Source organism: Hyaena hyaena, unplaced genomic scaffold, assembly GCF_003009895.1.
Source record: "Hyaena hyaena isolate Hyena2069 unplaced genomic scaffold, ASM300989v1 scaffold_321, whole genome shotgun sequence".
Lineage (NCBI taxonomy): Eukaryota > Metazoa > Chordata > Mammalia > Carnivora > Hyaenidae > Hyaena > Hyaena hyaena.
In genome coordinates, this window is record NW_024080953.1 from 1,970,122 (window position 1) to 1,990,790 (window position 20,669).

Here is a 20,669-nt window from a genome sequence, read left to right on the forward strand (position 1 = left end):
CCACTGCTCAAATGACATCCAACTCATTGCTGAGAGGAAGACTCAGGGCAGGGTCTTTCCTTCTCCAGGCACTCTCCAGCTCTTTTCCTTTACCACTGATTCCACCCACCTCTCAACTTTAGAAAGAAGGGAGTAAGATACACATTTGTTGGTCAATTGATTTTAATTGAAAAAAGAAAAAAGAAAAAAACAGGCTTCCTTCAACAAGCCAGGCATTTTCACAAGTCGGTGGCTATGCTTCTGCTGTTCTCACCGCTAGAAACATCTTCTCCCTCTACCTCGCTGGTTAATTCAACCCCTGTGCCTCAAATCCAGTGTTACCTCGTATGTCTTCCCTCTTGTACCCCATCTTTCCTTCTAGGCAGCCACCTCTGTTTAAACTTAACTCAGTGGGGCGCCTGGGTGGCTCAGCTGGTTAAGCTACCAACTTTGGCTTAGGTCATGATCTCCTGGTTCATGAGTTCGAGCCTCGCGTAGGGCTCTGTGCTCACAGCTCAGAGCCTGGAGACTGCCCTGGATTTGGTGTCTCCCTCTCTCTCTATGTCCCTTCCCTGCTCTGTCTCTCTGTCTCTCTCTCTCAAAAAAAAAAAAAAAAAAAAAAAACATTTAGGGGCGCCTGGGTGGCTTAGTAGGTTAAGCGTCCGACTTTCGCTTAGGTCATGATCTCGCGGTTCGTGGGTTCGAGCCCCTCGTCGGGCTCTGTGCTGACTGCCAGCTCAGAGCCTGGAGCCTGTTTCAGTCTGTGACTCCCTCTCTCCCTGACCCTCCCCTGCTCACACTGTCTCTCTCTCTCTCTCCTAGAAATAAATAAAACATTAAAAAAAATAAACATTTAAAAAAACCTTTAACTCAATTATTGCGCTTCACACACTGAATTGCCATTGTATTTTGTTTTGTTTTTTACAAATAGTTTATTGTCAAATTAGTTTCCACATAACACCCAGTGCTCATCCCATGAGTGCCCTCCTCCATGCCCATTCCCCCCCCCCCATCCATCAGTTCTCAGTTTTTGTCAGCATTCAAGATTCTCTCATGCTTTGCCTCTCTCCCTTTCCCCCACCATTTACCCCCTTCTTCTCCCCCTTGTTCCTCAGTTAAGTTCCTCCTAATCCTCCTATACGTGCAAACATATGATATTTGTCCTTCTCTGCCTGACTTATTTCACTCAGCATAACACCCTCAAGGTCCATCCATGTTGCTACACATGCCATTGTATTTTGAAGTATCTTTCTCTTGATAGAGTGAAAACTCTTAGGAATCTTATTCTCTGACTGATTGGCTTATAATAGGCACCTAGTAAAATATTTGTTGAGCTAAAAACTTCCACTCCTCAGCATATTTGACAATTTCTTATTTCTCACTAATTTTAGTTAGGTTATCAGCAGTATAATAAAAGCCCCTAGGGACTGAGCACTCAAATAGTTCTGGAAAGTTACTGGGTACTACTACCCCCCCCCCAAACTGTCTCAAGGGCAATAGAATGATAATAAATACTAAGTAGCAGCAAGGGGAAAAAAATCAAGGAGTCATTTGGAAGCCAGAGGGACATGTCTTAATGTTTGCATACTCCAGATTTATTTTTTGGTGACCCAAAATAGACACCAGGTTCATCCAGAAGTTCCTTGGATGTCATCATACTTCCGGGGGGGTGGGGTGGTGCGTGTGGGGTTGGGAGTTATGGATCTAGTCTATTTCTACTGACTGTGCAACATACTTGGCACACAGCAGTCAGTCTGACTTGGGGTCACATCCTGGCTGGGCCACTTACTGCCTATAGGAACTTGTTCCCTAGGTGAGCCTCAGTTTCTTTCAGATCTAGAAGGAAGATAATATTTGTTTGGAGGGGTTGTATGATAACTAAATAATATCTGTGTAAAGTACCTAATTGAGGTCCAGCACTTGGGAGGCATTTAATGGGTGGTAGTTATTATCATTTGCAAATGAAGTATAGGGTGATGGTCTGAGCACTGTATTAACATTGTATGAACTATTCCTAGATCCAGATATATGCAGGAGAAAGTCAAAGAGCTGCATTGCATAGCCATTTTTACTTAATGGATGTCAAATAAATGCCTAGTGATGTTTATAATGTGACTTAATAAAGGCTTCTGAGGGGCTTTCCAGTCCTCACTGTTAGGATTTTTTCTTCTAATAGTCCCCTACTTTCCTATTTGGTTGTGTCCTCCTACCTCAGGAGAGCCCCTAGCTGTCCCCACAGGAGGTCTGAGCAGTACCCGGCCTGCGGCCTGCCTGCAGTGCTGTGGTAGATTCTGTGCTCACTTTTCCTTTGTTCTCCCCTGACTGCCTCACTTGCCCAGAGGTCTTGTCCTCTGGGGAGATATGTTAAGTGCTCTGCCAGCCAGCCTGTGTGCCTGGCCTGTTTTTTCTCACTGCCAGTACCTCTTGGATTCCAATTCCAAACATGGTATCCATCTGGGGTCACCCTTTCTTCCGGTGCCAAGAGAGACGCATTCCAAATGGAACACAAGTGTGCCTCCCGTGCTGGGCTCTCCTCATTCTGATTGGGGACCACAGAGAGCAGGATGTGGCCACTCTATCCCTCACCGCTGAAGTTTTCGACCCCATTGTGCTATCTTTGCCTCGGGACAATTGAGATTTTCTGCTAAGAGCCAAATGTGAAAGCTGGTCTAAGAAACCTAGAGCCCAGGAACCTCGCCAGAGCTCTGCAGAGGTCAGAGCCTTGCTGAAGGAAAGGGAGAGGGAAAACAAGTTGTAAAATTCTCCATGAAGCAGACTATGTTCTGCCATTTATTCCCAAAGCTCCTGGAAGCAGTCCTCTCAGGAAAGGCAGAGTTGATGGCGAGAAGCCGGACGTGAGAAGACTCCTGGGTGGACAGATTAATTCATTTTTTGAACTCCCTATGTGGGGACGGTCTTGGAGCCCAGCAAGGCTTTGAGACGCCCCGAAGATGAGTGCTAACGGCAGCACAGTGAGCCAGCTTCTCTGGCAGGACCTGGGGTGCAGTGGCTGGAAGCAGGATCTGGAAGGGGCTGTCTACCATCTGGCCAACTGCTTCTTGCTCCTGGGCTTCATGGGGGGCAGCGGGGTGTATGGATGCTTTTACCTCTTTGGCTTCCTGGCCACGGGCTACGTGTGCTGCGTGATGTGGGGCTGGTTCGATGCCTGCGGCCTGGACATCGTCCTCTGGAGCTTCCTGCTGGCAACGGCCTGCCTGCTCCAGCTGGCACACCTGGTCTACCGCCTGCGCAAAAACTCCCTCCCCGAGGAGTTCGAGCTCCTCTATAAGACGCTGTGCCTACCCCTGCAGGTGCCTCTGCAGGTGTACAAGGAGATTGTTCACTGCTGTGAGGAGCAGGTCTTCACTCTGGCCACGGAGCAGACTTACGCTGTGGAGGGCGAGACACCCATCAAACGCCTGTCCCTGCTACTCTCCGGCCGGTAAGCTACTCTGTCGCTGCTCAGCATTTCCTCCCTCTGCCATGCTTCTCATTTCCTAGTGTGTCCCTTTCTATTCTGAGGCTCCTTCCATTGAGGGAAGTTTATAGCAAGTCAAACAAACCAAAACAGATTTTTCTGAGCATGGGTTTGGTTCCTCTTTCTCAGCATTTTCCAAAAGGAAACAAGATTATGAGGCATCTTCTTGGTTGGCAGGAAGGACTTTGTGTGCACTTGGTGCTGGGAGGTGTGGGGTGAGTGTTTCTTGAGCCTGGGTCTGAAATGATCCCCCTTCCCCCCCCCCCCACACAGGTGAATCATGCTTAAGCTACTGCAATCTCTCTATAAGCTTTGGAAAATTGAACATTTCAATAAGGTAGATTTGTTCCTTCCATATGTATTCAGTATTTCCTATGTGCTGACTATATGTACAGGGAACAGTACCTGTTCCTTGCCAGGGCATCAAGATAAGAGCCCCAGTTGTGCTGAGGATACCATATATAGACTCTGTGGTTAAGCCATTTGATATACAACCAGATGAGGAGAGGGAATGTTCCTTGTCCACTTTTCCATTCCCATTTGTTCTACAGAGATTCTTTTACAGACCAGTGATGACTATAAATCTGAAAACCACACAGTGAGGGAAGAGTAGCGATGCCCACACATGTCTCATTGAGGATTTGGTGGAGATACCTGGCTGACTCCTTTTAGGAAGGTTGATAGTCAGCAATTAGTCGAAATGGTCTGTTTTTTAAAAGTTTATTTATTTATTTTGAGAGAGAGAGCCTGCAAGCAAGTGAGGGAGGGGCAGAGAGAGGGAGGGAGAGAGAGAATTCCAAGCAGGCTCTGTGCTGCCAGTGCAGAGCCCAATGTGGGGCTCCATCTCATGAACTGTGAGATCGAGACCTGAGCCAAAATCAAGAGTCAAACAACCAGCTGAGCCACCCAAACGCCCCAGCAAACATGGTCTTAGGATCAGTACGCTGTACATACACTGTATAGGATCATACACTGTACATGTGTATTGGCCAATGGCTGATATCTTAAGAAGAAATACCATGGGTTTCTATGCTGTATATTCGGTAGGCATTTGTGGAATCTTTGAAATATTACCCTAGTGGGACTTAGGTGCAGGGCGGAGCATCAAACAGTAAATTACTACTCGTGGTATACTTGGGCTGCCTTGATGGAAAGCAAGCAAAGTATTTCAAAAGCTTTGTCCTCAGTTTCCCCCCCTGCTCTTTTGAGACCAGGAGAATGTGTAGAAAACATAAGATAGTAATCTTATCAGAAGGCTGAAATGGCTTCAGGGAGACACGCAGGCTTATTAGATGCTATAGTCTAAACGATGGCACTCCTAGTAACTGGCTTGAGTGGCCAGAGCCCTTGCCCTGAGGAGCTGGTGGGAAGATCTGGTGTATGCAGCAGTAGGCTCATTCTCTTCTGTTGTCTTTCTTCCTGTATTTGAGAATATTTTCCATGAAATGTTGGTCCTCTTTTTATGGTGACACAAGTGAGTTCATCTGTTCAATTGTTCCTTCCTTCTCTCCTTTCTCCCTCCGTTCCTACCTTTACTTCTTACTTTTCCCCTTCCAAATTATTTCTGAAGAGTGCTAGGGGCTAAGGATCCAGTGTTAAAATATGAAATATAGTGTTCTTGTCTCATGGAGCTGTCTATCAAGAAAATCAATAATTAATGTTTAACATAGTGGTGAATAACAGACATAATATTTCCAAGGAAAAATGCAAAGTGCACTGAGAGCAGGTACCTGGTGGATCTAATTTTTCTGGGGGAGGTCAGATGAAACTTCCTGGAAGAAGGACTGTTTAAGCTGAGATCTATGGAGAAGGTAGAGATTAGGAAGAGGTCCAGTTGGAAGGTACAGAATCCGTGGAGACCCTGAGGTAGGAGAGCATGGCACTTCATTTTCTCTTCAATCCAATTATTACTCAGGGAAGTTCTGTCTGGCTATCTCTATATATTACTGGTTTTGTAGGAGTAAATGTGTTTCTGCCTTTGGAGACTATGGACTAACATCACATCCTTGGCTTGGCGTGAGAGCTATATTCCCTTTTGTCTTCCATCTTTACGTTGTCAGATAAAAGTCAATAGCCTATTAATTGGTGATGGTCTTTGGTAACTTATATGTAGACATATGTATCTAGGCATTCATTAGGGGCAAGATTTGGAGTGCTAATATTCCATTTGGCCAGAATTGAATCCCATGCTTGTACTTAGCTGCACTCGAGGTAGGGAAATGCAGTGTAGCTGAGTAGCCACAAGCCCAGCTAAAACTCTAGCACTGTGGAGGAAGGGGAAAAGCAGATATTGGAAAACTGGGGAACTGGATTCCCCAGTTCTCCATCTATGCCCATCCTGATCTGCTTCTCAACATCCGATTCATTTTTCAAAACTCAGCTCAAATGTCCTCTTTGAGAAGTCTGCCTCTTGAAGAGAACTAATTTCTCTCCTTCTTCTCTTCTCCTTTCCTCAATAACACACATTGACTTACAGCCAGTTATTTATGCATCTGTGATTTCCACTAAATTGTGAAATTCTTAAAGGCAAGGATTAGTTCATACCCTTCTCTGCATTTCCAGACCTCTAGGAACACAGGAGGTATTCCATGCATATTTATTTAACCAACAAAGCTCTAGGGAAAAAAAGTGAAACAGTAGCTCCTTTCCAATGGATGAGTACCTCAAAGATCTTTTTATCTTCTCCCTTTGTTTAATAGAGACACCTCCTTTCCTGATATAACTCATATTGGAGAGAGGTTGAAGCTGAAACTCTGAGTTTTCAGGGGGAAAGAGGAAAAAGCTCATATTGGATTCTAATTATTTTCCATTTTTAAATATGTAATGTAGACTGAAGAAGATTTGGGTAGTCACTTTCCTTTTCCCACATGGTCTCTTCTCTCCATTTGCCAGGGTTCGTGTGAGCCAGGATGGGCAATTTCTGCACTACATCTTTCCTTACCAGTTCATGGACTCTCCTGAGTGGGAATCGCTGCAGCCCTCTGAGGAGGGAGTGTTCCAGGTAATAGGGAGCCTGTGGGAACACCACCCCACCCTATGCCCCCCTCCATCTTTCCCCACTTACATCTGTTCTCTAAACCACTGCCAATGTGATGTTAGACATGGGAGCGCTCTCTTTTTGTGGAAAGAGCATGTGGGCTGCTGGCAGAGGTGGGGTGGTATGGGGCAGGGAAGTCCTAACCCCTGATAGGTGAGCCATGTCACTCCTCTGCCTAAAACTAATCCAGAAGACCCCAGTGACCACAAAATAAAATCCCACACGCCCTATAACCTTTTGTGATATCCAGTCACATCTCCAGCCCCTCTCTCCTTCACACTTTTTGCTCATACCAGCCACACTGAATGACTAGTACTTCCCTAAATGCATCCAATTGTTTTGCAACAGCCATATTTGACCCCTTCTGTACCTTCTGCCTGAAATGCATTTCCCCCATCTAAATGAGGTGATGGCATCTTACTTCCTCTAAAGCCTGTCCAGACTAACTTCATCAGCTCCTATCCCCAAAGCTTATTGTTCCTGTCTGTGTGGCTTTCTGTTCTTTTTACTTCTGCTAACTGGTACATATATTGCTTCATGTCCTAATGATCTGGCTTCCTTTCTGTCTTTCCTTTCCTAAGTCTTTGAGGTAGAAATCTGGGCTTCCCCTTCTCTCTATTCTCAGGCTCCAAAGGACAGTACCTTGAACACAGTAAATGTTCAAGAAAGATTTGCTGAACTGGCTTGGCAGTGGGCAGTTGGTGTCTCAGAACAGTATGAGGCGTCCACAGACATGCTCCAGGGTGAGGGCTGCCAACCCTTCAGACTTTAGTTCCCTTCTTTGTAGCTCTCACTTATTGAATGGCTGGTATGTGGGAGGCGCCATATATTAGATTGCCTTACTGATTCTCAAAACAACCGTCTGAGTTGGATATTATTATTACCCTACTTAACATGAAGAAATTGAGGCTCTAAAACATCAAACAATTTGCCCAAAGTCTTCATTCCAAAGTGGCAAAGTCAAGCTGCCTTGTTCTACTATTTCTGTTCTTTTTTCCCCTCACACTTTTATTCCTCCCAAAATCTCAAATTACATGAAAACAACCTCAAGGGCAATTACAGCATAAGCAAGCTATGGTTGTATTAGCAGAGATAGGAGAAGAAAAATGAAGAGAAGATTTGTTTCCTTTACAAATGCTTCTTTTTTTTTTCATCATTGCACTCATCCCTCCCCCCACCCCCCACATCCTCTCTGTAACCATCAGTTAGCTCTCTACAGTTAAGAGTCTGTTTCTTGTCTTCTCTCGTGCTCTCTCTCTCTCTTCTTGCCTTTGATTGTTTTGTTTCTTAAATTCAGCATGAGTGAAATCATGTGATATTTGTCTTTCTCTGATTGGCTTATTTCACTGAGCATAATACCCTCTAGATCCATTCATGTTGTTGCAAACAGCAAGATTTCATTCTTTTTGTGGCTGAATAATATTCAATTGTACTTATATACCACACCTTCTTTATCCATTCATCCATCAATCAGTGGACACTTGGGCTGCTTCCATGTCTTGACTATTGTATATGATGCTGCTATAAACATCAGCATATGTGTATCCCTTTGAATTAGTGTTTTTGCATTCTTTGGGTAAATACCTATAGTGTGATTACTGGATCCTATGGTAGTTCTGTTTTTAACTTTTTGAGGAACCTCCAAACTGTTGTGCTCCACCAATGCATTGGCTCCACCAGTTTGCATTCCCACCAATACTGGATGAGGGTACATTTTTCCCCACGTCCTCACCAACATATGATCATATAGTCCTTCTTTAAAAATTTTATTTAAATCCAAGTTAGTTAACATATAGTGTAATAAGGATTTCAAGAGTAAAATTTAGTGATTCATCACATACATATAACACCCAATGCTCATCCCAACAAGTGCCCTCCTTAATGCCCATCACCCATTTAGCCCATTCCCCCACCCAATGTTTCTTTTCTTTTTAAAAATGAGCAGGTCACTAATGGAGTGGAACACACACACATACACACACACACACACACACACACACACACACACACACACCCCATTATAGGGACTCCCTTGTCCAGATAGTTTGCTAGTACTGGGTTCCATGTTACTTCTACCACTTCTATTGGAGAGTCCCCCCAAGCTAGCATATAAGCTAACCCCAGAACAGACACCTACAAGGCAGTGGCCACCTGGCTGGGCCTGCTTCTGCCCCACCCTGACTTCTTTTTTTTTTTTTTTAAAATTTTTTTTAATTTATTTCTGAGAGAGAGAGAGGGGGGGGGACAGCATGAGCAGGGAGGGTCAGAGAGAGAGGGAGATACAGAATCCGAAACAGCCTCAGGGCTCTGAGCTGGCTGTCAGCACAGAGCCCGATGCAGGGCTCGAACCCATGAACCGTGAAATCATGACCTGAGCTGAAGTCGGACACTCAACCGACTGAGCCACCCAGGTGCCCCACCCTGACTTCTGACTCTGTGAGGATAGATCCTTAGAGACAATCCCCATCCCACTGCCAGGCCACCAGCCATTGACCCCCACTGATCATGTTCTTTTTCCACCACACATACCCCTACCCTCTCCAACCAGCCCAGCAATCTCCTTCCTGTGAGAACTCCTCCAGGGCCCTAAGAACCGGTCCTGAGCCAGCCAGACCGGGCTCTGTTTCTGACATTGACACTGAAGAACAGGTGGTGGATAAGCTGGGTGTCCTCCCCTAAGCTATGCTTGAAAGGAGGGGCTGTAACCCCAGATGGCCTCTCAGCCTGGAATGTAGCTACCGTTATATTCCTCCCATTTATATTTTTAGTGTGCACCTCCTTTGGGAGCAATAAGATCCACACATTTGCTATTGGCTGTGTAAAGTCTCATTTCCTCTTTGTAAATGTCAGGTGTTGTCCTGAGTTATAGTTCATCCTGTCCTTGCCTTTTGCAATTATAGTCTTTGTGGACTAATAGGGCAGTCCACAGTGACTGTCTGAATCGTAATTCTCATTGTGTTTACCACAAATGAATCAATGTCCCATCACACCTCTCAGCAATCCAATTAAATAAGAATTTATTGACTGTTTAGCACTGCGACCCTCTCACTAGTCACCAAGGACATAGCATAGGAGGTATCACACAGAAATCATCATTATGTCTCCAGTTTACATTGTGTCTTACTAGATGTAAGTCCTCTTTGCATATGTTATTTCATTTGATCCATTTAACCAGCCTCTGAAGTGAGAACTAAAGAAAAAGGTTGTTAAAGCTTTATCACAGACATATGTATCTGCAAGGGTGAACCAGGCAATAAACACGTTTCCTGAAGACCCCTGAGGAAGGATTTCATACAGGACATGAGAAAGTTGCATTTGGTTATTCTGCAGCATATAAGATTTTTAGTCTTTACCTGATTCATTCATTCACTTCAGTAATGGATATTGAACATTTATTATATACTGGGCACTGTTAAAGGTGCTTGCGATGTATCAGTGAACAGTACTAAGGAAGTTCCCTGCTTTCATGCAATTTGCATTCTAGTAGGGGAGATAAAAATTAAAAATAAGCCACAGATATAATGGGTAATTATGCAATATGTTGAAAGATAGTGAAAAACTAAAGTGGTAGAAGGGAGATATAGAAGCAATTTTACATAGGGTGGTCATAGAAATAGTTGTTGAGAAGGTGACATTTAAACAAAGACCTGAGGAAGGTGACAGTGTGAGCTCTGGGAAGCTGAGAGCAGAGCGTAGTAGACAGAGGGAAGAACCAGTGCAAAGGCCCTGTGGTGGGAGGGACTAGCATGTTTGAGCTAAAGAAAGGAGGCAGTGGTGGCTGGAAGAAAGAGAGGAAGGGGAGAGAATAGCAGGAGAGGATCAAAGAGGGTATAAGGAACCATATCATGTGGGGCCAGAGCATAAGTTTTTTGAACAGAGCCAAAAGGATTTCCTAATGCATTGGAGGTAGTGTGTGTGTGTGTGTGTGTGTGTGTGTGTGTGTGTGAAAGAGGATCAAGGAAGACTCTAAGGCTTTTGGTCTGAGTAATTGGAAAGATGGAGCTGCTATCAACTGAAATAAGGCAGGCTGCAAGTAGAATTGGTTTTGGAGGAAAAGAGGAAGTTCAGTTTTGGTTATGTTAGATTTGTGTCATCAGTGGACATTTAAATAGAGATGCCCTGTAGGCAGTTGAATATTTGAGTCTAGAGTTAAAGAATGAGATCTGAGCCTGAGACACAAGTTGGGGAGTTTTGGCAGACAGATGATCTTTCAAGTCATTCGATTAGACGAGATCACTAAGTGAATGAGTTTCAACAGAGAAAAGGCTTAAGAATGGACCAACGCTGGGATACTCTAGTGTTCAGAAGTTGGAGAGAAAAAGGAAGCCTCAAAGGAGCAACCAGGAGATTGTGCCAGGAGAGCGTGACACCCCGCGGGCCAAGTAGAGAAAGCACCTTAAAGAGAAGGGACCATCACCAGGGTTGGTCAGGAAAACTGATGTCACGCTGCAGCTTAGAGGCCACTGTTACCAAGAACAGTGTGTGTGGACTGTGAGGGGCAAAGCCTTACTGGTTTCAGATGGAGTGAGAGGAGAGGAGCTGGAGACAGCAAGCACAGGCAACCATTTTTCTGGAGTTCTGCTGAGAAGGAAAGTAGATTAATGAGGTCATTGCTAGCCAAAGAAGAGAGGCTAGGGGGAAAAAAGGATTTTATTTTGATTTATTTTAAGATGGAAGAAGTAAAATCATGTCCATTTATAAGCATTCCCGTTGTCCATATGTTTGGCGTAAAGGACACTGCTTATGTCCAGAGTGGCTCTTCTTCACACCTGCTTGAGGGTCAGTACTCTGTTTTCTTGTAGGGAATTGTTAGTAAGTACACCTATAAAGTATGGGCCCCTGGCAGATAGTGATGACTCCTTACTGAACTGTTAGGAATGAGCAGATTGTACTACTTTCAGAATTTTTTTCTCATGAGGCACCATGCTTGGAGAGACTAAGTAATTTGTCTGATGTCACACCGCTGGTCAAGGGTAAAACTGGAACTTGAAGTCAGCTCCTGGCCTTGACAAGGCAATTTAGGGGCCTGACTTCAGTACTGATGATTAGGGGGGAGAAGCAGAGGTGAGGAAGTAAGTGAAGAAAGCAGAAGAGGTCTACTACAAGAGGGGGGGAAGAGAGAAGGGTAGCGGGAGCTCTGGTCCACAATGTAGGAATTAAAATAATTATAGAAAACCTCTAATAAAGGGTGTTTGGAAGTCAACCCTACCTTCAATTAGAAGATCCACATGAAGACTTTAACACAATGCCTGGAGCACAGCCACCTCTTGGTAAATGTTTGCTGCTATCATCATCACCATTATCTCCACGGTCTCCACTCACAATTCTTCATCATGAGCCCGGCTGGCCTTCTCACTTTTAAAGTATCACAGCCAATCCGATAATAATGAATTGTGTGATTCTACACCCTATTCCTTTACCCTCCTAGGCACATTTCTAGTCGAACCCCAGCTTTAGCACTTATTGTTTAAACAAGGATTCATCAAGCCCCAGCTACGTGCCAGGCACACATTACCTACCATGCAAGTGTAATTTAGCTTTGCATCATGGGCCCATAGTAAGTGCTCAGAACTTCCAAGATGGCTAAATAAATGGAGAGTGAGGTGCCCTTTGACTCTGTGCTCTTAAGAGCTGATCTTCCTCTGTGCCCTTTTTCTGAATTTAGTCATCGGATCTCTTGCGTTGCTTGTCAGAGCCATGACAAGAGCAGCTTCCTGGGCCTGAATTCCAGGCCAGTGCTCTGCCACCGACGCAGCTTGGCAGACCTAATGAGAAGCCCTTCTCTAACTGCAATGTGTTCCAACTCTTCCTTAATCCCTACTGCAATATATTATCCTTCTTTATTCTTAAAACAAACTGTCATCAGCATGCCAGCCTTTCTTCAGAGCAATGGGAGGCCCCATCTCTCTTTTGAGATCACAACAGACTCAGAACCTTTCACAGCCATGGGACCACAGAATATGAACAGCTGAGGAGACTGGGTGTGGAAACTGAGGCTCCAGGAGGGGAGGGTCCGGTGGGTGAATGGCTGAACCCAGGGCCCCTGACTAGTACATCCCTCCGTGTCAATGCACACAAGTAAAAGTCATTCACTGGACCTCCTCCAGGCAAGACCACGGTGGGCGTGGGATGCTGGGATGGTGGGGGGCTCTCACAGTTTCTTCAACCAAAGTGCAGCCTTTTGCCAAGTAACTGTATGTTTCGCTGAGCTAAGCATGGACACGCAGTCTAATTTAAATCTTCACTCTCTTCTTCCGACCCCTCTCAGGTCACTCTGACTGCTGAGACTGCATGTAGCTACATTTCCTGGCCCCGGAAAAGTCTCCACCTTCTCTTGACCAAAGAGCGATACATTTCCCGCCTCTTCTCAGCTCTGCTGGGCTATGACATCTCTGAGAAGCTCTACGCTCTCAACGACAAGCTCTTTGCCAAGTTTGGGCTGCGTTTCGACATCCGTCTCCCCAGCCTGTACCACGTCCTGGGTCCTGCTGCCCCAGAAACAGGGCCGGAGTCCGAGAAGGATGGTGATGAAGTCCGTGAGGCAGCCATGCCCACGTCTGCCCAGCTGACACCCCCTCGCTCTCCTCTTCCAGCTGCCACTGGCCCTCCAGCACCTGCCGCCCGAGCCAGGATGTCCAGGCCGGACAGCGGCATCCTGGGTGAGGACTCCGCCAGTCTGGTGCTGGAGGATTTTGAGGAGGTGTCGGGATCAGAGTCGTTCATGGATTATAGGAGTGATGGGGAGTACATGAGGTGAGGGAGAGCTAACACGGGCACAACCACCCGGCTCAGGATCCAGTGTAAGTACTCAGAAGGCAGCTTCCTGCCTTCCTGCCAACAGTTGGCCTTAATTCAGCCAGTAAGGGCAACGAAACGACTGAAGGGAGCCTGTGCTCTCCCAGGGCTCCCCGGCAGGGCGTCAACCCCGCCTTGCGGGAGCAGCTCACTCCAGGTGCATGCAAGGCATGAGGGGATTTTTTTTTTTTTTGAACTCATTTTTTATTAAGTGTGATTGCATCTTGGAAAGTGGGCTGGTTGACATTTTGAGCCAGCAAACAGTTGCGAAATTGTTTGCAAGTTGGTGTGAATAGTTAAGCCCACAGCTAGGGCTACAGGGGATTTTATTTACGGCATGTATGTTAAAGGGAAAAAACGCTAATTCCTATTGTTCTAATTCCTCTCGGTTTTTCCTAGCATAGACGCAGCTCTGGAAAGCAGTCGCTATTTAGCTTGGATTAGGCAGCTATCTTTGTTAAAATCACACATTTGAAAAGAGGCTTGTGACATAGGCTGATGACCCCAGGAGGAAAGCGTTCCACCTTGCTGTCCTCTTGCGCAGTGGAGAGTGCGTTGCTTGTTAGGCAGAGGCTGGGTGCTGCCCTGTTACTATAATCCTGTGGGTGTACAGCAGCCTGGCTTTCCCCACAAACCACACCTGTGTGAGGTGGATGGGCACAAATCTAGGAGGAACTAACAGTAAGGGCAGGATTTCCCTCACACCTCAGGAGAAGGGACGAGAAAGGTTGTGTTGAGTTCCAGGAAATCATTTGCATAATCCCCCTTGTTGCTCTCACAATGCTGTGACATTTTCCTCTGGGACTCCACCCAGCAGTGGCGGAGGCCTGGATTCTCCTAAGGAAAATCCCACTGTTCCCAACTGAGAAGGCATTTCCAAGTGTGTGTGACGCAAGGGCCTAAGAGACCCATATCCTTTGGGAAGCACTGGCAAATTTTTCAAGAAACTAGCTCCGTGAGGAAGGTTTCCAGGGTCCACATGGTGAATGAGTGAATGTTTGTATATTTTATAAAACAAGTTATGTACATGATGAAAGAGGTAGGAGAAGCAGATGATAAGAGGCTAGAGTTTTGGTGTTAGAGATATGGAATTTACCATCTCCTGCAGTACCAGTGTCCCTAGAACCATAGTTGGGCTGATTCTGGAGAATTCCATGGATCTATCCAGGACCCAAGATTACTTGTTGACTTCCTCCATTTACAGCGACCACTCTCATCACCCCTTTCTCATTGTGCTGATATTCCCCTTCCTGCTTGTCCAACCCCATCCATGCATGTGGGTTATGTCCCATGAGTCCCTCTTTGACCAGCACGCCCACCTGTTTACACTCCTAACTCATAGCAGCTCTTCCTGTTCTCGTTTTCTTCCTGGTTTTCTTCTTTTTTCCTAGTTCTATTTGTTCTTCTTTCTTCCCTCTTTCTGACTTTTGTTCAGTCCTTGATTGCCTTCAGTTTGCTGCTCATAAGAAGAAAAACCGGTCCTCTTAGTTAATTTCTCCTCTCCATATTTGTCCTCTACATTTCTCCCCTTTTATTGTTGATGTATTTCTTTCTCTATTACCTTCTTTTCCTTTCTTCCCCACTTTCCTGCCTTGCTCTATCTATTCTTCCTCCTAAACCATCCTGCACTCTCATCTTGGTCTTTAATCCATACTCTTCCAAGATCAGTACCTTTCCCTGGGTAGATAAACCCATTCAAATGAAGGGGTGAAAGGGTGCCTGAGTGGCTCAGTTGGCTAAGCTCCAACATCGGCTCAGGTCATGATATCACGGTTCGTGGGTTCACGCTCTGCATCAGGCTCTGTGCTGATAGCTAGCTCAGAGCCTGGAGCCTGCTTCCGATTCTATGTCTCCCTCTCTCTCTGATCCTCCCCCGTTCATGCTTCCTCTCTCTCTCTCTCAGAAAAAATAAAACATTAAAAAAACTGAAGGGGTGAAAATTCCCAGCTTTAGGTAGCTACACATTTCATGCATGAGTTCTCCCAGACATTAGGAGGCAACATGATAAACAAGAGACAGAGCCAGAACTGAGAGCCTGAAGTGTCCTGACTTCTATGTCTGGCTCTGCTACTTTTTGCAAACCACACAACCTCACCAAGCCTCACTTTCTTCATTTGAGTGTGTTGGATAAAATGGTCCCCAAAGGCCTTCTTGGGTTTACGTAAGAAGGCAAAAGATGAGTTGTTCAGAAACAGAAAAGAGAAACAGCTCTGTAATGGACACAAGCCCCAGGACATGACAATGTCTTTCGGCATATGTCACTACACCATATTTCACTACACTTACTCTTATGACTTGGGACTGTCCTCTTCCTTCCTGAAAGGTGAGTCCCGCTTGATTAGAAGCACCTCCTGCCAAGAGGTGCCTGGGTGGCTCAGTCGGTTAAATGTCCAACACATGGTTTGTGGATTCGAGCTCGCCTTGGGCTCTGTGCTGACAGCCCAGAGCCTAGAGCCTGCTTTAGATTCTGTGTCTCCCTCTCTCTCTGCCCCTCCCCTGCTTGAGCTCTGTATGTCTCTCTAAAAAATAAATAAACATTAAAAAAATTTTAAAGAAGCTCCCCCCGCCCCCGATTCTGTACTTGTGAAGACTCTATCACCTACTATGTGATGATAGTGCAGATGTTCTATGCGAAAGGCCATCACTCAATCGCGAAGCTCCTCTTAAGTCCCTTAAGACTGTCATATGAAATAGTCCTCTTCAAATCGTCTTTTGGGAAGGAGACTTTTCACAACCTCAAGATGAGAAAGCTGCTAATATAATTCCATTTCTAAAGTATTAGTATCGGCAATATAAAGAGAGTAGGTATTTAAATGTATCTTTGTTCAAGTAATAGAAAGGGAAAAAAACATATTATTTACTTCCAAACCACAGACTTTTCACAACTTGAAAACCTGATCAAGTTGTACAAATTTCAGATGGCTTTCGGTTCAATCCGTGATAATGGGATACTTTAAACCAGAGATCCTTTTCTGGAATTGTGGTTTGGGGTGCTTGGTTTGACTTATTGCCATCAAATCCCTTCTAGGGTTTATTAGGGACTATTAGTCTAGTCCCTTGTGATAGGTAGCAATTTACTATTGCTTCCTTTATAATGTGGGGCACAACTCACCATCTCTTCCCTGGCTCTTCAGTTACCAGAATTGTAAGCTCAGTGCTGTTCATCTTGGTATAACACTTGCATAAGAGGCGTGAAGCTGGCTGAGTTCTACATCATTGAGAAAGACACAGCTTCATCACACTGACACCAGTGTTTGTCCTTCCCATCAAGACCAGCTAGAAATCGCTAGGGCTTCCATTAGAACTCTTTGAAAAACAGTACATCTTATAGTCTGGGGGTGTCTGGAATTGAATGCTACTTCTTTGAATGGGCAAAACAGCCCTGCTGCATAATGCATTCATGTGGGGTCTTACAGTTAGACCTTACATTGATCCGGCCTTCGCTAGAAGTTTTAATTCTGTGGAGGACACTCTCCACAATGTTCCATTTGGTGTCTTACTTACAGGAGCAGCTCAATGAATGCAACTCTGGAGGGAGCAGTTAAGTCAGATAGCAAGTCTGTTAGCACAAATTAATCATTAACTGAAAGCTGTTTGAAATTTGGACAATTTTGATTATGTTTTCAAGTTATTCTGAAACCCTGTGGTTTGAAAGTAGAAACCATGTATTGTTACCTTTCTCCCTAATTATTTAAATTGTATTTATTTTTAAATGTTCATTTACTTATTTATTTTGAGAGAGAGAGACAGAGAGACAGAGACAGAGAGAGAATTCCAAGCAGGCTCTGCACTGACATACAGGATTCAATCTCATGAACCATGAGATCATGGCCTTCACTGAAATCAAGAGTCAGAGGCTTAACTGACTGAGCTACCCAGGCACTCCTCCCTATTCTTTAAATAAACAAGTAAATAGGAGTACCTGGGTGGCTCAGTCAGTTAAGGGTCCGACTTCGACTCAGGTCATGATCTCACAGTTCATGGGTTCGAGCCCCACGTGGGCTCTGTGCTGACAGCTCAGAGCCTGGAGCCTGCTTCCAATTCTATGTCTCCCTCTCTCTCTGCTCCTCCCTGCGTTAAGCTCTGTCTCTGTCTCAAAACTAAATAAACGTTAAAAAAAAAAAAAAGTAGAAAATAAACAGGCAAATGAGAAACAGATTACAAAATGGAGGCTAACTGTGGTCAGGGAAGGAGCACAGGACCAGGATAATAGTACCCTGGGCCAAGAACCAATTCAACAAGTTTTTGAGTACCTACTATATATTTCAGGCCCTGTGCCAGATAACTACATCATGAATCATCATGAGTAACAGTTGAAAGAATTGAAGATGTTTAATCTGGAAGAGATGAGCAAGAGTAATATATTCAGATTTTGAAAACAAGGGGAATTAGAATTTGTCTTAATTTGGGGAGTGCCTGAATGGCTCAGTCAGTTAAGCATCTGATTTCGGTTTTGGCTCAGGTCACGATCTCATGGTTCATGAGTTCGAGCCCTGCATTGGGCTCCATGCTGACAGTGTGGAGCCTGCTCGGAATTCTCTCTCTCCCTCTTTCTCTGCCCTTTCCCCACTCGTGTTCTTTCTCTCTCAAAAGAAACAAATAAGCTTAAAAAAAAGAATTTGCCTTAATTTGGTATTCTTGAGGACAGAAAGGAGTTAAGAACTGAATATTATAAGGAGAAGGAAAGGTTTTACTTAGTATTAATAATGGGTTGCTTCACAGAGTTAATGAGTTGCTCATCGTTGGAAGAGTTTAGGCAGGAACCAGAAGAAATCTCAGAAACTTTATAAGGTGATTTAGGCTCTGAAAAAAGGATACCTTAAGCTATTGCTGTTAAGGTGCCTGTAACTCCGTGATACTACGGTTCTGTGATTCTAAGATCTGACTCTGGTCCTGATCTTAGAGCAGTTTCTCATTTCCAGAACAGGACTAATAGCCTAATGGATAATTAATACGTACTAATAGGTAGATAAGTAGTAGCCTCTGTCTACCTTGCCAGGTTGCTGTGAGGAGTAACTGAGATAACATATAGAAAAGTAGTTTGTGATTTGTAAAGCCCTAGTTAAATGTGTAAGGTATTTCAATATCCTATTGTATATGAAATTGTTTAGCAATCTCCTCTCTCTATCAGAGCTACATGTTTTTACCTCTTATTTCCCCCAGTCTGGCTTTCCAGGGAAGGTGGCAACTGGCAGAGGCCCTTGAGGACAAAGGCCCAGCAAAAAGGTGGAGACCCACATGATGAGCTCCTCAGCCCCTGAATCATCAATCACTGGCCAGGCCTTCACCTCTTTTCCTTTACTGGCTCAGGGGGAGAAAGATCACCATCACACTCTATTCACCCTCTTTTCATTGCACTATAATTCTCTCTGCAGGGGCTGTAAGGTCCTTTCAGAGCTGTGAGTTTTGCTAAACAGCACTTTTCTTGCACAAGCACTGGAACACTCCTGGAGCAAAAAATCTGCCCCTATTGGTGGCATGGCAGGAGCTGCCCCCAGGCCTCAGGTTCGGAGTCTCTGGGTGGTAGCACTGCGCCACCTGCCAAGACCCCTTGTTGGGTCAGCTAAGTTAGAGAGGCAGCAACTCCCTCCCAGCCTTCTGGATCACAGCAGCCTTCAACCCGTGCCCACTCCACTGTTTTTCCACTTGTGTTTTACAGGCCTCTCTTTGTTTAAAAAAAAAAAAAAAAGACAGGGGTCTTATAAAACTTATCATTTTGCCATACAGATTTTTTTTTTTTTTTTTTTTGGAAACTCATTCAGTAGTGCTAGATAGGAAGTAAAGTTCTATAGGTTCTTCTTCATAGGAAGCACCAGGAATTGATCTCTTGGTCTCTTCTCCTATAAAATGAGAGACTGGGCTAAATAACTTCAGAGCTGGTTCATCCTAATCCTCTAGAATGAAAAGATTCAAAGATATGACGGACCCTATCAGGTCAGGCACTGGGGACAGTTAAATGTTGTGAATTAGTAGAAGAAAAATAAACTGAAAAGAACCTTGCAGAGTTAGGCAAGCCACCTGGAGCCACAGTGCTGAAATCCTTCCTCTTTTTCTTTCCACAGCTTCTAGAACTCCTCTCCACAGCTACTCTCAAATTATGTCCAGGGGACAGGCCCCCTTGGCTCCAACCCACACGCCTGAACTTTGAGGATCAACAGGTTATCTTTTTCTCTGGCCTCACTAATCTTCACAGAAAGGTCACTTGAGTGCACACCGAGTCTCACCCCCGGGAAGGCTCACCGGCAAGGTCGGATGACACACAGAAGACCTGCGCTGCAGCTAACACCCAGGGCCTCGGGCGACTTGTGCAAATTTACCCTCACCAGCCTTCATTCCAGGAAAAGGCACCCGAAAGTGTGAAAGCACCGATCCCATACTTCACTACCACAGAATCTTGGCCAAATCGCATAGGCTCTCTAAACCTGCTATGTAAAGTGGGGATTCACAAAACCCATCTCACAGGGTTGTGGCGAGCACTGAATGAGCTGACTTAGGTAAAGCCCCTCGGACATGGCCACATGGCGTGGCACCTAGTAAGCACTCCATAAATCACTCAGTTTTTTTCCCTTGTTGTTTCTCTAAACTGTTCAAAGGGTCTCTGAAGTCAGCTAGCCAAGAAGTTTTCATGGTTTGCTTGTTTGTTTTTCCAGTTAGGTTCAATTTATAGAAGTAGAAATTTTTAAAAACCTAGTTTTCCCGTAAGCTTTTAAATTCAACTTACAAATCTCTTGTTATGTTTAGGACCCTAGTATGAAACAATAGTTTTTAGAGGGACTTTAACAAACGTAGTTAATTAAATTTCCTTACATATTTTTAAAACTATAATGTATTGTCAAATTGGTTTCCATACAACACCCAGGGCTCATCCCAATAAGTGCCCTCTTCAATGCCCATCACGCACTTTCCCCTTGCCCCCAGTCCCCCATCAATCCGCAGCTTGTTCTCTGTATTTAAGAGTCTCTTGAGGTTTGCCTCCCTCCCTCTCTGTTTGTAACTATTTTTCCCCTTCCCTTCCCCATGGTTTTCTGTTAAGTTTTGCAAGATCCACATATGAGTGAAAACACTAACATATAGAAATATAATTGATGTTTTGTATCTTTAACTTCAACTCAGTGATCTTGAAAATTCACTTATCATTTCTAATAATTAATTCAGGGAGTATTTAGGATTTTCTATAGATTCACATATATCATCTTTAATGGTTTAATTCTTCCTTCCTAACCTATATGTTCCCACTCACTCTTCCTTTTTCTCCTTATTTTTCTTTTGATTCCATGTTTTGCTGGATAGAACCTATAGTACAGGGATGAATGGAAGGGATAATGAAGACATTCTTCTCTCATACCTGACTTTAAGGAAAATGTTTTCAATGTTTCATTA

The 20,669-nt window shown here is 44.6% G+C and overlaps 1 protein-coding gene across 3 annotated transcripts; it reads left to right on the forward strand.

Annotated features, from left to right (window-relative positions):
* The first annotated feature begins 2,930 nt into the window (after nucleotides 1-2,930).
* POPDC2 (popeye domain containing 2) lies at nucleotides 2,931-19,437 on the forward strand. 3 transcript variants are annotated; one of them, XM_039248870.1, is made up of 4 exons: nucleotides 2,931-3,421; nucleotides 6,350-6,458; nucleotides 12,763-13,153; nucleotides 19,352-19,437. In XM_039248870.1, the coding sequence occupies exons 1-4, from the start codon at nucleotides 2,931-2,933 to the stop codon at nucleotides 19,435-19,437; spliced, it is 1,077 nt and encodes a 358-aa protein (XP_039104801.1). The 3 variants fall into 3 exon arrangements, with proteins under 3 accessions (XP_039104801.1, XP_039104802.1, XP_039104800.1); XM_039248871.1 differs by lacking the exon at nucleotides 19,352-19,437 and adding an exon at nucleotides 18,421-18,494; XM_039248869.1 differs by lacking the exon at nucleotides 19,352-19,437 and having other exon boundaries at nucleotides 12,763-13,251.
* The last annotated feature ends 1,232 nt before the right edge of the window (nucleotides 19,438-20,669 follow it).